This window comes from Ammospiza caudacuta, chromosome 1 (assembly GCF_027887145.1).
Source record: "Ammospiza caudacuta isolate bAmmCau1 chromosome 1, bAmmCau1.pri, whole genome shotgun sequence".
Lineage (NCBI taxonomy): Eukaryota > Metazoa > Chordata > Aves > Passeriformes > Passerellidae > Ammospiza > Ammospiza caudacuta.
Window position 1 is genome coordinate 78,785,048 of NC_080593.1, and position 14,750 is coordinate 78,799,797.

General features: G+C 35.3%; 1 protein-coding gene across 4 annotated transcripts in view; it reads left to right on the plus strand.

The window, feature by feature from the left end:
• CDH18 (cadherin 18) overlaps positions 1 to 13,717 on the plus strand; it is a 156,947-nt gene extending 143,230 nt beyond the window's left edge. The window contains exons 10-13 of one of the 4 annotated variants that reach the window (XM_058820529.1): positions 754 to 760; positions 908 to 1,025; positions 11,265 to 11,516; positions 12,728 to 13,717. In XM_058820529.1, the coding sequence (XP_058676512.1) occupies positions 754 to 760; positions 908 to 1,025; positions 11,265 to 11,516; positions 12,728 to 13,218 (868 nt within the window). In that variant the 3' untranslated portion in view covers positions 13,219 to 13,717. Of the gene's footprint in view, positions 1 to 753; positions 761 to 907; positions 1,026 to 11,264; positions 11,517 to 12,715 lie in introns of all 4 variants that reach the window. The other 3 variants (XM_058820536.1, XM_058820512.1, XM_058820520.1) reach the window with 3 other exon arrangements.
• The last annotated feature ends 1,033 nt before the right edge of the window (positions 13,718 to 14,750 follow it).

Here is a 14,750-nt window from a genome sequence, read left to right on the forward strand (position 1 = left end):
GACAGACTATAGCTGAACATTGCACAGAAAACTTCTTATGAAAAGAGCACTTTCCCTCCCCACTTTTATGTTTCCCTCAGGATATCTATCAGCTCTGTGCAGCAGTCTGTGTGGGCTTCACTGCCTATATCACAGGAACAACTTTTATTGGATTCCACTTTAGCACTTGAGTTTCAAGACACAGCATGAAAATGAAAGCAGAGGTAGAAATACTGTTTGGTCCCACATTCCTAGAACTTAGATCAATTTTAGTTGAAAGTAAATTTAAAACACCACCAGGGCTTTCGAAGGCAAAGGTCCTACCTTTCAAAAATACCTCTCTCAGACATGGTTCTGGCTACATCCAGTTCTGTTGCTTTTGGGCAAACTAAACCAAAACCAGGAGTGGCTTCTGTTCTTCCTGTTCTGTTCTCTGGCAATTTAAAACTGATTCTTAACAGGAAATTTTAAGCAGAGATATGGTTAGCAGAAATATTTTAGTTGTTTTTCCTTACCAATATTGAAGTACATTCAATTATTAGGACAGCAGGGAGATGACTCTTCACATAGACCATCCCAGTTCAGCCTCTATTTTGGCTCCATAAAAACAGACATTTAGCTAAAACTGTAATTCAGGAAGTCAGCAGGACACAATGCAGATGGTGATAATCTCTACACCGGGTCCTGACTGTATCAAAAGATCAGAAAATATAGATCTTTTAGATGCTTTTACCTGGCTCTGAAGTGTGGTTTCTGAAATATTTCCTGATAGAGAAATCAAGTTAATGACCCAGTCACTTCATCTGTTGAATTCAGCAGCAGTCAAGTAGAAAATTAAAATAAGGTAAACTTCAGCATCCTGCTGAAGTCAGGCACTATGTGGGTCAAGTTCAAATTTCAACACATTCACTGCTAATTTTTATTTCAGGTAATTCAGACTATCACTGCTACTGACAAAGATAACTCTGCAAATGGTGCAAGATTCCATTTTTCTCTTGATGAAGGGCTTTCTTTGAATCCCAACTTTACTCTAAGGAACAATGAAGGTAAATTAAATACATAAATCTCAAAGAAATGGGCTTCTGTTTTGTCTGGGCTGTCTGAATTGAACAGAAAAATTTCCATGCATTTCCTTACAGAAACAGAAAACTGTAACATATCGTCACTGAGCTGTTGGATATCAAGGACACGTGTACACAATATTTTGCAAACTATGAATAATAATATATTGCATTTTTTATTTATATTCTACTTTATTTTAGCATTTATACCTCATACTTTCCAGAATGCTTTTGAAAAGTAGATTAATGAAAAATACGTAAATTTGTTCTGCTTTTAGGTGAATAGCACTGACTGGGTACTGTCAAGGTTATTGCCAATTATTACTTAAAGGAGAAAAATAATTAAGGGGCATAAAAATTGGAATTCATGCTTACTTTTACAGATATGACATCAAGAGCAGGTCCTTCTGTGGTCCCTGGATGGTAGTCTATTTCTTCATGCCTTCCTAAGAAACTGTTCCTAAACATTGCAATCAGAAATTCATAGCAGGTAGTCCCAGATGGATAACAGCCCTATGAGTCTCCCAAACAAGTGTTTCTGAACATTTCTTTAGTGAGAAACTGTCTAACCTCCAAAACCCAAACCTAATTCAGCCTTGCTCTTAATCAAGGATTGCCTTGTGATCTCCACTTTGCAACCTGATGAAAATAAGAGTAAACTTTAAAAGTTTGTCTAAATTTTCCTCCTGATATTTTGTCTATGTGTATTGTGGGGCTTTCTTTGTATGCCTATGTGGAATTGTATGGAATTTGCCTTGTTTTACAGTTATGTATTTGTAGTACTGCTGTGGAATACATTCTGAGATCTTAGAGATCACAAGTCCTCTGTAATGCATTAGCGCCATCATTGTTATATTTAGTACATACAGTTATATTGAAACAACTCTTTACAGAATTTTTTATCTGTTTGTAAAACCAATCAGGGAAGAAGATTGAATCATCTTCCTAAAGAATTTGTTCCAATGTTTAACTATACTTACAGAAGAAAAAGAATAATGCTATTTATTTGGCATATGAAAATGGATTTCATATTCAAGTTCCAAAACAGATCAATAAATATATATCAATATTAATAAACAATCATAAATATTGAAGGGATAAATAATATATTAAAACTTTTCCCTAAGTGAGAGACCAGCACTTTCCCAGATTAATATATCTGGGAATATAATATAATAATAATATATTGTGATGGAACATTATAGAAAAAGCCAGACTCTTGTTCCTCAAATGATGGAGGGGTACTAAAATATTTCTGTGTTTTAGTCTGTGTTCCCAATAAACTCCTTGAGTATTAGACTGCGTTCTCATGAGAAAGACCGTATGCATGTTCATTTCAATACAAGATATTTATATGGAGAGGTTTTTCTGAATAGCTCTTCTAAAACTGTGGTTTGTGACAAAGTAGATGTTTTATAGTTTTGAACATATTTAAAGCTGGGTCTGTATTATGTCTGTTCATTGCTACATAAATTATTTAACTACACAGATTTATAAGAGAGCATGAACTTCTAACAAACATTTGATGCAGCAATGTCCTATTTTGGATAGAAATATTCAACTTTGGATAAAAACACTTGTTGCCTTTCTTTTTTTTTTTTTTAAATTTACTTTCCCAAGATCAGCGAGAAATTACCTAGCAATCAACAGAAAGCACTGTTTGGTCTACCCAAAATTGGATTTTATGGGAATGGAGGGGTAGAGGAAGGAACTGAAAAAGATGTCTTTGAAGACAAAAGCCTGTTGTGCATTGTGTTTCTATTTCACCTAAGGAAGTACAAAATTATGCATTTCCTATAGTATCTTGCATAAACATTCTTACACATACAGAAACTCCAAAATTTGCCATATAATTAAAAAATTACTATTTAACTCAAAACATAACAAGAAATTTATCTTAAAAGTAAATACATAATAATGTTTTGCTTGGTACAAGGCAATTTGAATCTATTGTTTAAACACTGCCTTTTATGACACAATCTATACATAAAAAAGTAGTGAAATACCTATGAAGTACATGCAGCTGTCTAGCATTTACAGCTTCCATATTTCTCATCTACTTCTATTCACAAACAGAATTTCTGTTGCTTTCTATTATAGGAAATAGCAGAAAGAAGGTGGGCAGGAAAGGCATTTCTTATGTCTGTGACAAGTTTGCACTTTTGAAAACTCATGTTTTTGAGCATCAGGCATTAAAAATAATCAGAATACTCTGAACAGAAGACAGCTGCTCTGAATTTCCAAATTATATAAAGGCTGGTATTTTGGGAGGGTTTTATTTGTTTGTTTATTATGTTTTTTTAAAGAAAAAAACTACAAAAATTGCCTTGAGAAAATTTTTATTAATGTTTTGTAGAATGGTAAAACCTAAATTCTTGTTTTCACATAGGAAATGGTAGTTAGTAGTAGCTGTATCTGTCTCTACAAAACTATATTTCTCTTGCAGTCACCTTCTAATTCAGTCATCCTCTTCTTCTATTTCTTCAGAAAAAGGGCTTAATTTCATAAAAATATAAATAGGCATTTTCCCCCCTTTGTTTTCATAACTCAAAACAACAGTTTTGTTCTTGAACCCTAAATACACTTTTCATTAATTTATCCCTATTCATTTCTTATCAGTATACTCCACAGCAGTGCACTGGATCTTAAAATATTTATGCTTATATCTATGCACTTTGACTGAAATCTAGGGCTTGCACAAGCAGAAAATTCTCTAGTTTGTTCCTATCTACCTGCATAGACTGCAGCAATATACAATCCCAGCATGTCTGTGATTCAGCTCAATAATCATCTATGCCTTCAGTAAATTTAATAGGTATTAAAGCCTCAGTCCTTGTAATTGATCATTTGACCAGTTAAGCTCTTATCTCTTGGCCTGAACTTGTGCGTTTTCTAAATGAAAATCTCCACAATATGAAATCTCTGTTTGTGGAATATTCACCCTCATAATGCAGAGTTTAAAACCCTCAGGGAAATGTAGGTCAGGATAGAGTGACAGGGCTATACCAAATATAACATCCAGCAAAATTAAGAGTTCCTCGGATCCCCTTCTATATTCTGCTTGTGCCACAATTTTCATTTCAAAGAAAAAAAAAAGGGAAATACAGAATATGATAGTTTTTCTCTACTGTATTCTTAAGGTACAAGAGATTCTTTGTTGTTCTTTAGGTTTTATTCCATACTTGAAAAGTAGTGTTCAGAGAGAGTAAAGGCTTACAAGTATGAACATGAGGACAGACAACAAAATGATGCAGTATCTGTGCTCATGTAAACAAGGCTGAACAAGGACTGGAATAGAATTTCTTTGTTATGCTAAGAAAATGCATTAAGTTGTAATAATTTTCTGCAGCTTTAGAGAGCAAACCCACAGAGGAAGCCTTTCTTTTGTGTTTGAGAATTGTACTTATGAAGTTCTTTTAATGAAAACAGGTTTCTTTGCAATTTATTTTGCCTACCAAATGGTTACAATTTCTATTAGAACCTGAAAAGCCAAGTACTTTTTCTGCTGTGCTTTTATATTGTAAATCAGATTCTACATAACTTATTTAATTGTTGTCTGTGTTGTTCTCACTTTCTTTTTTAGGATATTGTCATTGATAATTTTGTAATCCTTTTTCTAATATCATGAACTTATACTTTTTGCATAATCAGAAATATCTACTTTTGCATGTCCCATTAAAAACTTTCCATAACTATACAGGACTAAAACCATTTTCTATTTGGAAATCAGAATAAAGGCAACAGAAGTTCTTCCCAATAGATCCATTTCTATGAATTCTAGAATTGTACTTTTTTTTTCTTGTCCTAAAAATAATAATGTTTTTCCAGATACCTAAGGAATTGTGGATATATTTGGTTTTTTTCTTTTTTTTTTTTTGTCTGATGGAAAATGCATCTGGACATGTCATTGTTATCATATTTCCAAGCATGAATATGTAGAGTAACTTCTCTTTCAGAACTTACATAATATTTTTCAAGAGATGAAAAAATATTGAACCCACAGAGAACAGTTCACTTAGAATATTTAAGAAATTTCTGACTGTAAAGCACTGTGTTGCTGGTGCTAATTTTTTAATCACAAGATATGCAATTTGCCATGGATGCTTAGTGGTACTGTAAATTTGCTAGACAAGAAGGGTTAACGCAGATAATGGACACATTCACCCAACACTGCCAGTGAGATCTGTGCATTCTCTTACTTCAATAAATTGAGATTGCTGACTTCTGATAGCAGTCTAAGTTTAGCTTACTTTCAATGAAGAACACCTCCCTAGAGAATGCTTAGCATTTGTTTTCCTCTTCTTTTATTTCTTCAGGACAAAGGTTTCATATCACAAAAGCATTTGAAATTTATTTTTCCCCTCTGCCCACTTATCTCAAAGATCTGGCCCTTTGATTAATGCCCAGTGATGGAGAATATTCTGGAATGGGAATAAAGGTATGCCATTTTTCTGATACTATAATTCTGGAGATTCAATTTTCTTAATTTTGTGTCAGAAGATCCATTAACACCCACAGAAGTGGAGATGTGTTTTTCTGTAAAATTTAGAGCATGATGAGTTCAATGGCATCTGTATAAAATGAAGTTTTTAATGTATTCATCCACCCATGCCTGTGATATATATTAACCTTTCTCCCTGTGTCACAGATCAAAAAATAGTAAAAAAAAAAAAGATCCATTTTACTCATCATTGCTGTTATTTAGAAAGAGAACAGCCTCCAGAGAGTAATTGATTCCATCCCAGTGTGAATTTCTTACAGAATCTTCTCTTTATCACTCTGCCCTTCTTATTTCCTACCATATTGGACAATGTGCCTGTGAATTAACTTCAGAGCTTTGCAAGTTGCAAATGAATATGCCAGATACCAGACCATGGCTTAGTGGTTCTAGAACACCTAAAGTGGCATTTAAAATGGTTGGATTGAAGCCCCCACTTTGCAACCCATCACAAGAGGAAAACGCCCGCATAGTTCCGGCTTTCATTCACATCACAGAGTCGTGCTTGTTCTGGCTATGTGATACTGTGAATTACTGCTGACCTTCTGTAAAATATCATCCTGCAGAGAGGACAAGTTGTAACTGGAGAGAAATGATATCTGAGAAAGTGCAAAGTTAACATCACACATGGTGACTGAAGTACAGTCCACAGAAGTACTGTTACTGTAAATGGATTAAGTGTCTGAGTAGGTATTATCACAGAATCAACATTTGGAAGTTAAAAAGGAATTCTACCATGATTATAACAGAAAACCAGGAGCAGCTACTGTAGAGGGAAGACATTTTCCCTCTTCAGGCCTCTGAACATCTCTGAAATTTTTTTTATTTTAAAAAATTTAGCTCTAAGACTGATCATAAAGTTATTTTAGTGCATAGTGTAGAGGATCTGCATTTCTTTTCTGGACTGCAACTTGTTGGTGATTCAAAAACCAACTATAAGCAAATAACTATATTTCAGACCAAAAATGAGTTCTATGGTACTTTTCGTTTTTGCTACCCACTGAACTAGAAACTTACAGTAGCTTTGTGCCCATTGGCAATGGCTTTAAAGAGAGCAAAAGAGAAAAAATATTTACAAGAGCTATCAATAAAGAAATGAAACAGAAATGCATATCATGAAGTTCACATAAACAAATTAACAACTCCAACTTTAGAAATGTAAGAAATGCAAATAATTTCAATATATCTTCTTTGGTTTTAATTAGTTTATGACTTCTCAGAAAATTTATAGTAGTTGAACTGCTGACACAAGCAGAACTGAAAATTGAAACATGCCTTAAGATATAAACAGGATTTTACTTTTTTTTTCTTTTACCTCCGTTTCTCTTGTGTCTGCATTTAATGTGTAATGTGTCAAAGGAATTCTCAAATTGTGAATAATAAATGAGCATCCTCCAATGCACTCCAGCAGTCAGCTTCCATGGCCTTACCATTGTATCTCTGTTTCCTTGATTTTCCTATGCCCTCATTTCTTTATTTAGCTTAGAAGCTCAATGTAAAAAGGCAGAGATTATGGAAAAAAGGACTGTGATAACAGCCTTGTATAGAGTGTACAGCCTGGATTAGTGAACTGTGACATCTTCAGAGTGTGAAGAGTTGCTGTGTTACAGCCCTGTAGCATTTCCCATGGGTAACCTCAAACTCACTTAAGATAAAGCTTAACTGCTAGTTGACATATTTGCAAAGAGCAGCCCAAACAGGAGTAAGTTTAGATCATTAGAAAGTTTAGATCATTAAATGGAGCAATGTATAACACAGGGTATCAGATAAATATTTATTTCCCTATGTGGGAGTTAATTTTCCTTAGCAGTCAGTCCTGTAATCTCCAGTGAGTCCTGGTTCTTATACTCCTCAAGGGTGAAGTTCACCATTTAAATCTATTGAGATAAAAAAATCTTTCCTTCCAGGTCTAGAAGAAAGAGATCTGTAGAGCTCCTCATCCTATTGCTATTGCTGCTGTTCTATACGCTTGCCTTCCCCAACTATTTGCTGTATCTTTTTTCAGATACCAAAGAAATTTCTCACTGCATAACCCCTTGGCTCCCTTTCAAACTACTTCTGTTGATATAACTTTTTTCCCCTTCTCAATAAACTCTTTTCTAGGTCATCAGTGTCAGACTCTATACTTGGCTTCCTATAGCTTCTACAGATGGAGAGATTTTTTGTTCTGTGCAAAGCTCTTAAAAGTTACTGTCTTTCTAGCTCTTCTCTCAACACGTTTCTATAATGGTTTTTGACAAGGAACAAAAGCAATTAAAATTTGAAAGCTCAGAACACCAGCATGTTGGCTGGTTTTCAGGATGCAGTCAATATTGCAGTTTGGCTGCAAGAAACTTTTTTTCTTTCCATTTATTATGTTAGTATACCTTTGCATATGATTATCGTCAAGAATGGAGTTCTGACTAGAGCATCAGAGATATAATCTCTGAGTTATGGCAATATGATTGGCTTTGATAATTATCTGCTATGCTTGATTCTCAGTGACCTTTGGAAAATCAGACACAGTTTCCTTTCTTGAAAAAATATTATATATCTCCTTTGTAAAATGTTTTAAGAAATTTAATGAGACAAAAATAGTATGTGAGAGTTCAGATACCTTTCAGTATTTTACTTATATACTTTATTTGTGTTAAAATTTGTGAAACTTCATTGAAGGAAAAACTTTACTCTGTTTCTTTGAAAATGTTTGTCATGGGATATGTTATTACAGAAACTTCTGAGGATTTCATGCAACGTCTGTTTCTACAGAAATCTACTTACTACCCAAGAGAATTTAAAAACCAAAACTTCACCATGTCAGTTCTTTTAAATTAAAAATTTTGTATTGGTTCCCTTTTTCCTTAATTGTGTCTTATACCAATATTTCATTGTATCTTATAGTTAGTTGTATAATGTTAAAAGTACAAGAAAAACAATTTAATATTGAATTAAAGAAATCAATTCTGCAAGAGAAAAAAGTCTATTTTTTAAAAAAATGTGTATTTATTCGTTACAGTATAAAAATATGAGTTCTTTTTTTGACAAGGCCTTCCTCCCAGATAAGCAAGGTTTAATTATAGCTTTTTTTGCATTTTTTCACTGTAACATTGAATTGTATAATTTTCCCATTTCTTCATTTTTTTCCTCTTCTTTTCTTTTTTCTCTTAACTTTAATATTTTTTCCTCACAATTTTCCTCCCATCTGTCCACATTTACCCTTGTAGCATACATTCTCAAATCTCAATGTTCTTTCCTTCACATCTTTGCCAATAGTCTCTGTGCTAAAATTACTGCAAGATCCCTGATCAAGAGTCCTCAGTTTTTCTTCATTATGCTCAGTCTCTGATGCTTTTGTTGTCAGCAAGCATTTTCATCACTGCTGCTGGAGCTGTGCACTGGATCATTCACTGTTTTTAAAATTTAATTCACAGGTGACAAGCACAGCGCTCGGCCGTGCACCTCCTCTTGACTCTGTAGAACCCAATGACTTCATTTTCAATGGGTTTTTCTCTTCTGAATTTACAAAATAATGTGAAATTTGTATTGCAGCTCAGCAAAACACTGTTATCATATTGCAAAAGGAATTTACATGCCACAGTGTGTCATGGTGCCTGCATGAGGCTATTTAGGAGTGCTTAAGGATCTGCAGACTGTTGGAATAATGTTGAGGCAAGAAAAAAACCTGGTGCACTCTTGTCCATACTGCCTGAGAAGGGTCGTTGGTGTATGTTAATAACAGTGACTGTGCTTGGGTGTTATGTGAGAGTTCTAGTTGGCCCAGAACAACAAAGTGCAAAATATTTTGGGGGCAGGATGTATACCTAACAAATAACTTTGCAATGTTATATCATGGACATTTTATAGTCTTCCACAGTATTGTGGTCTTATGTTCTGTCAAAATTTTTCAGATTAAAGAGTTATCACCTCATTCTTCTTGCAGTAAGGTTCTATAACTTGAATGAATATTGCACCCACTCCAAGTGAAAAGAACAACACTTAATGAATTTATAACAAACTCACCATGCTGGATATTCAATATTTCAAAAATAGGGGGGAGTGTGGAGGTGTGTTGTGGGTGTTGCTTATGTACAGAAGTGGAGCTAAAGAACTTCAGTGCTGAGTTCTTGGTTTATCAGCAATTGTATCATTTCCCAGCTCATATATGTATTTCTTGTGTGAAACCTCTTACCAAATATATTGTGATATTATGCTGAAGTGGGATGATATTGCCAGTTTTTCTAAATGTCACTGTCAAATGCCATGCAAAATAAAATGTTGGCAAAAGTGGGTTAAAATGAATGGTTTAAAATTTTGCACAGAGTTTGACAGAAAGTACAGCGTAAAGAGAACCTGAAACAGATCTTGTATCCAGTTTAAACAAAAACTCTTTCACTCAAATGTGTGTGCAGCAGTCTAATGGGCAAATATATGCCACACTGGCTATTTTGTTGCACTAGATGTTCACAGAGTTACAAGGATTTCATTTTCCATAGATTATGATAAAGCCATTATAGTGTAGCTACAGTGGTAAGGAAAAATAATAGATTTGCTTGCTTATTGGTTTATAATAGGAAGATGAACCTGGCAGATGTATTCAGTACTTATCATCCTTCTATATTTTGCTAAAATACTCCAATCTCATAACCCCACAATTCAGAACCCATGTGACAAGCAATACAAGAAGAAATCTCTTTTCTTCTAAAGTCTCTGTATCTATCAGGCTCCATCTCTCTCTCTCTCTCTCTATAATTGCTTGTGCTTCAAATTCTCACTGTTTCCATTTTTTTTTTATTTATCCTTGTCTTTTTTTCAGAGGCTAGTAATTAAATAGTGGTGGCAACAAACTGAAAATAAATTTTACACATATGAATATTGGCTATAACTATTTATTGCTGCAACATTTCTTCCCCTGCATGCTCTTTATGTATCTTAATTTCTTGGACTTGAAGGGACATGTGTGGCTACTTCCTACTCTCCTTGGTGCCTACAAATGCCCTTGCAATATGTTTGTAATAAGCATGAGGTTTTCTTTGTCTATGCCAAATGGACCCATAGGTAACGGAAGGGTGAAAATGTCTTATGTCACGATCTCCCCCTTTCTTATTCATCTTTAAACTCTAATAGTTTAGAACATGTATTATCCTCTCTTTTTCTCTTCCTTTGCCTTCCCTCTTCCTCCAGACCTCTTCAAAGCACGTGTCTTTGGTCACTGTCCTTTCAGATGTTTTCTGAAAACTCACTAAAACTTTTAAACCTTTAATAAATACCAAAACATGAAAGTCTCATTTTAGTTTTTTACTAAATGAGTTTTAATATTCTACTGAGTGTCAAGAGGATTTTGGATTATGTGTTGTACAAAAATTTTACAATAGTTATCCTCATAATTCCAGGTATTCAATTTGACATGGGTTCAAATGCTACCAACAGCATAGCATGGGATGAAAAGACTTGCAAATTGGGCCCAAAATATTTGTCAAAGTTCTCTTGATTCCAATAAAAATACAAGTTTTAAGTGCTCTTATTTACATAATGTTAGTTACTTTTCAACTCCTCTCCTTTTTCATCTATTGACCAAAAAGGCTTCCTGGCAAATTTTAATTCTAGATTGTGCATTTTCATAGATTAGGGCTTGCTAGTTTTAGGAAGCCCCATGCTTCCATTTGATGGGAAACAAACAGTAAATAACGTGTTGGTTTTTTTTTCATCGTCTACTTCACTGAAATGTTGTTCTTGTTTTGATATTGTAGATAATACGGCCAGTATTCTGACAAGACGAAGGAGATACAGTCGAACCACCCAAGATACCTATTACCTCCCCGTTTTGATTTCTGATGGCGGCGTGCCCCCTCTCAGCAGCAGCAGCACCCTCACCATCCGGGTTTGTGCCTGCGAGAGGGATGGACGAGTGAGAACTTGCCATGCTGAAGCTTTCCTCTCCTCGGCTGGCTTGAGCACGGGAGCTCTGATTGCCATCCTGCTCTGCATTGTCATCCTTCTTGGTGAGCCATTTGCAGTTCTAAGTAGTGCTGTCCCTCCAATGCCTCTCGGAATCTGGCAGGGCACAAGGTTTCAGCATGGCATGCTTTTGGAACAGTGGTTGCCTGGTAGTAGGAGGCAATTAGAAACACAAAGCTGTGATTAGAGGGTAAAGGTTTAGCTAGAGTTCATAGGGGAAAAGTGCCTTTGAAGTACATTTTAGGATATCTGGAATCCAGTAGAAATTTTTTTCAGAGACCATCAAGTAATTAGCACTGGAGATTTTTTTTCCCATAATTTGGAAAGATTTCAAAAAGAGAGGATTTTAGTATCATGTCTTGAACAGAGTAAAAAATCATAGAAAAGAGATGGGCAAAGCTTTTTGAAATGCATTATGCTGTAAGAAGCATCATTAGCACTCTGCAAAAGCCATTTCTTAATTACCTTTGTGGGATAAACTGTTAGCAATGCATAACATAATCCACAGGGACAAGGGACATAGGAGACTATAAGCAGACTCATAAGATTAATGCCATTACAAGTGCATTTCCTCTTGACTCTTTTTAGGTTTTTTATTTTTCCAGGTCAAATGCAATGTTACTCATTAGTTAATATTGTGGTTGGGTTTGGTTTGTTTTTTTTTTTTTCCTGTCAGACACACAACTTGCTGGTGCATGACTCTGTGCTACTCATGTGATTTTCTGCACAGAGATGGCAAGAAATAATAGCAATTACAGTGTAACCGAGAAGATATTTTGAGGACTTTCTCCCCAAAGACTACCATTTTCTAAGACCTACTTTCTTTACAGCTTGCTTCAGTATTTTCTTGTTAGAAGGCTATTTTAAAATATACAGTTATACATTTATCTTGTAATTTTGTATTTTATTACACAAAATTGAATATTCATAAGAAAAAAGGAAATGTTTTCCATAATAATTCAATTTATATGCTAAACATTGGTTTTAATGAAGCACTGAAAGCCCTGGATTATGCTTCTGAAAAATGCTAACTTTAGTTGCTCTTTTTTCATTTACCTGAAAGAATGTTATCTCCATTTATCTCCTTTTTGAGATCCTTAATAAACTAAGTAGCAGATGATCCCTAATACCAGTACTGAAAATACCAGCCTGAAAATATTACACCTCTGTATTTTTGACTTAGTGTCTGCTATTTCTGTAACACACTCAGATGGAAACTTTAAACCTACTCTAATATCTGCAGTTTTCTCTTTAGCAATTGTGGTCCTTTTCATCACCCTAAGACGTAGCAAGAAGGAGCCTTTGATCATTTCAGAAGAAGATGTCCGGGAAAATGTTGTGACATACGATGATGAGGGAGGTGGAGAGGAAGACACAGAAGCATTTGACATCACAGCACTGCGGAATCCATCTGCTGCTGAAGAGCTGAAATACCGGAGGGATGTTCGGCCTGAAGTGAAGCCTCTGTCCAGGCATCATCCCTCCTCAAGCCTTGACAGTATAGATGTTCAGGAGTTCCTTAATCAAAGACTGGCAGAGGCTGATCTGGACCCCAGTGTGCCCCCATATGACTCCCTGCAGACATATGCCTATGAGGGTCATCGATCAGAAGCTGGGTCTATCAGCTCTCTGGATTCAGCCACGACACACTCTGACCAGGATTATAATTACCTTGGAGACTGGGGACCCGAGTTCAAGAAGCTAGCTGAACTCTATGGGGAAATAGAACCAGAAAGAACAACTTAGTTGTAATTCCCGGAACAGAGAAGTTCCTAAACCACTGGACAGATAATGACAACAATGGTAACAAAAAAAAAAGTGAATACAGTACTTGGAACTGAGTAAGTTGTATGCAGTTACTGTAGAACAAGTGCCCTTTTCATATTTGAAACTGGGTTCTCCAATTGAAAGAAAGTCAAATTTTGGAAAATACAGAAAAAAGAATTTATTGTCCCTTGTGTATTTTTTTTAATTGCTCATTAAAGTGTCTGGTACCTTATCTGCAACAATACTGAAAGTAACGCCAAGAAATGACATTTTTATTGCAATATGCATAACAGCTCCAAGCTGCAGTAAGTTTATGGTCATGTCTGTTTGAGAAGCGAGCTAAAAAAGGATCAAATGTCTTGCAGGTGGTTGTGATGTTGCATTTCTAGCTGTGCTCTAGGCCTTGTGATCCCAACATGAGGTAGACAATGAGGTTTACTATCAGTGTGAGAAGTGATACCAGTCTGTTTCCTTTACAGAGGTGATAAGCCACACCTGTCCTCTTAAATAAATCATCCTTTGATGATTTAATCTTATTGGCTTAGCAGGTTGCATTGAGAAGCTGTCATTTTGTAATGTCCTTCATAATCTTGTCATCCATAACCAGCTAACAGATGGAGGGCATCATTATCTGTATCTCGAACACAGCTCTAGCTCATAACCCCAGACCTGCTCTGTTACTGCGTGCTGGAGGAACTGTTGTTTCCAGTGTTGTGCTTTTTCTTTTTGTCTTTTCCTGGAAACATCATTCATCTAAATGGAATAGGCCCAAAGTACTCTTTATGCAGCGAAGCAGATGAAGCATAGGCTTTTTCAATAAAAACAACAATGGCAGCACCATTAAACGACATGGCTTTTTGGTTCACTGTGCTTAACTTGTGTCAAGAGCTGAAGCTTTTTAAATCTTTTGCTAGTCTGAGTCCAGAAGCTACAACAGTCTGTTTAAAATTCAGAGTTCTTAATCACAATGTTTTTCTATTTCTGTGTGTGACTAAAAGCAAAATAGAGCTGCTGGTAAAACACTGGGATAGTGAAAATTGAAGCAAGGAGAATAAGATGATGATGCGTTTTTCTTTTAAATTCAATTCTACTGATATTTATTTCTCTTAGAGCATTTGCCACCTCAGCAGAACAAGATGGTTTTTCCCTATTTCAAGCATCATGGAAACAAGAGCATTTCAAGTCAGTGAAAGAAATATACCATTACTGTGGTTCCTATGGATTAAGTAAATTGATTTCTTACATTAGTAACTTTAGAGCATTGCAGGAATGATAGTTCTCCTTAACATAGCAAGCTGCTTAACACCTAATCCAGCAAGTATTTTCTTTTCTTTTTTTAGCATTGCAGCAGCAGAACTGCTAAACAGTTCTTTTTAACATAGCAGCCTGATTAGCACCTCATATAGCAGATTTGGATTTTTCATTTTCTTTGTTTGGATTTTTAACCTTTTCTTTGTCTTTCTGGTGATAATACTGTGAGAGGACAAGGAACTCATAATATCTCATGAGAG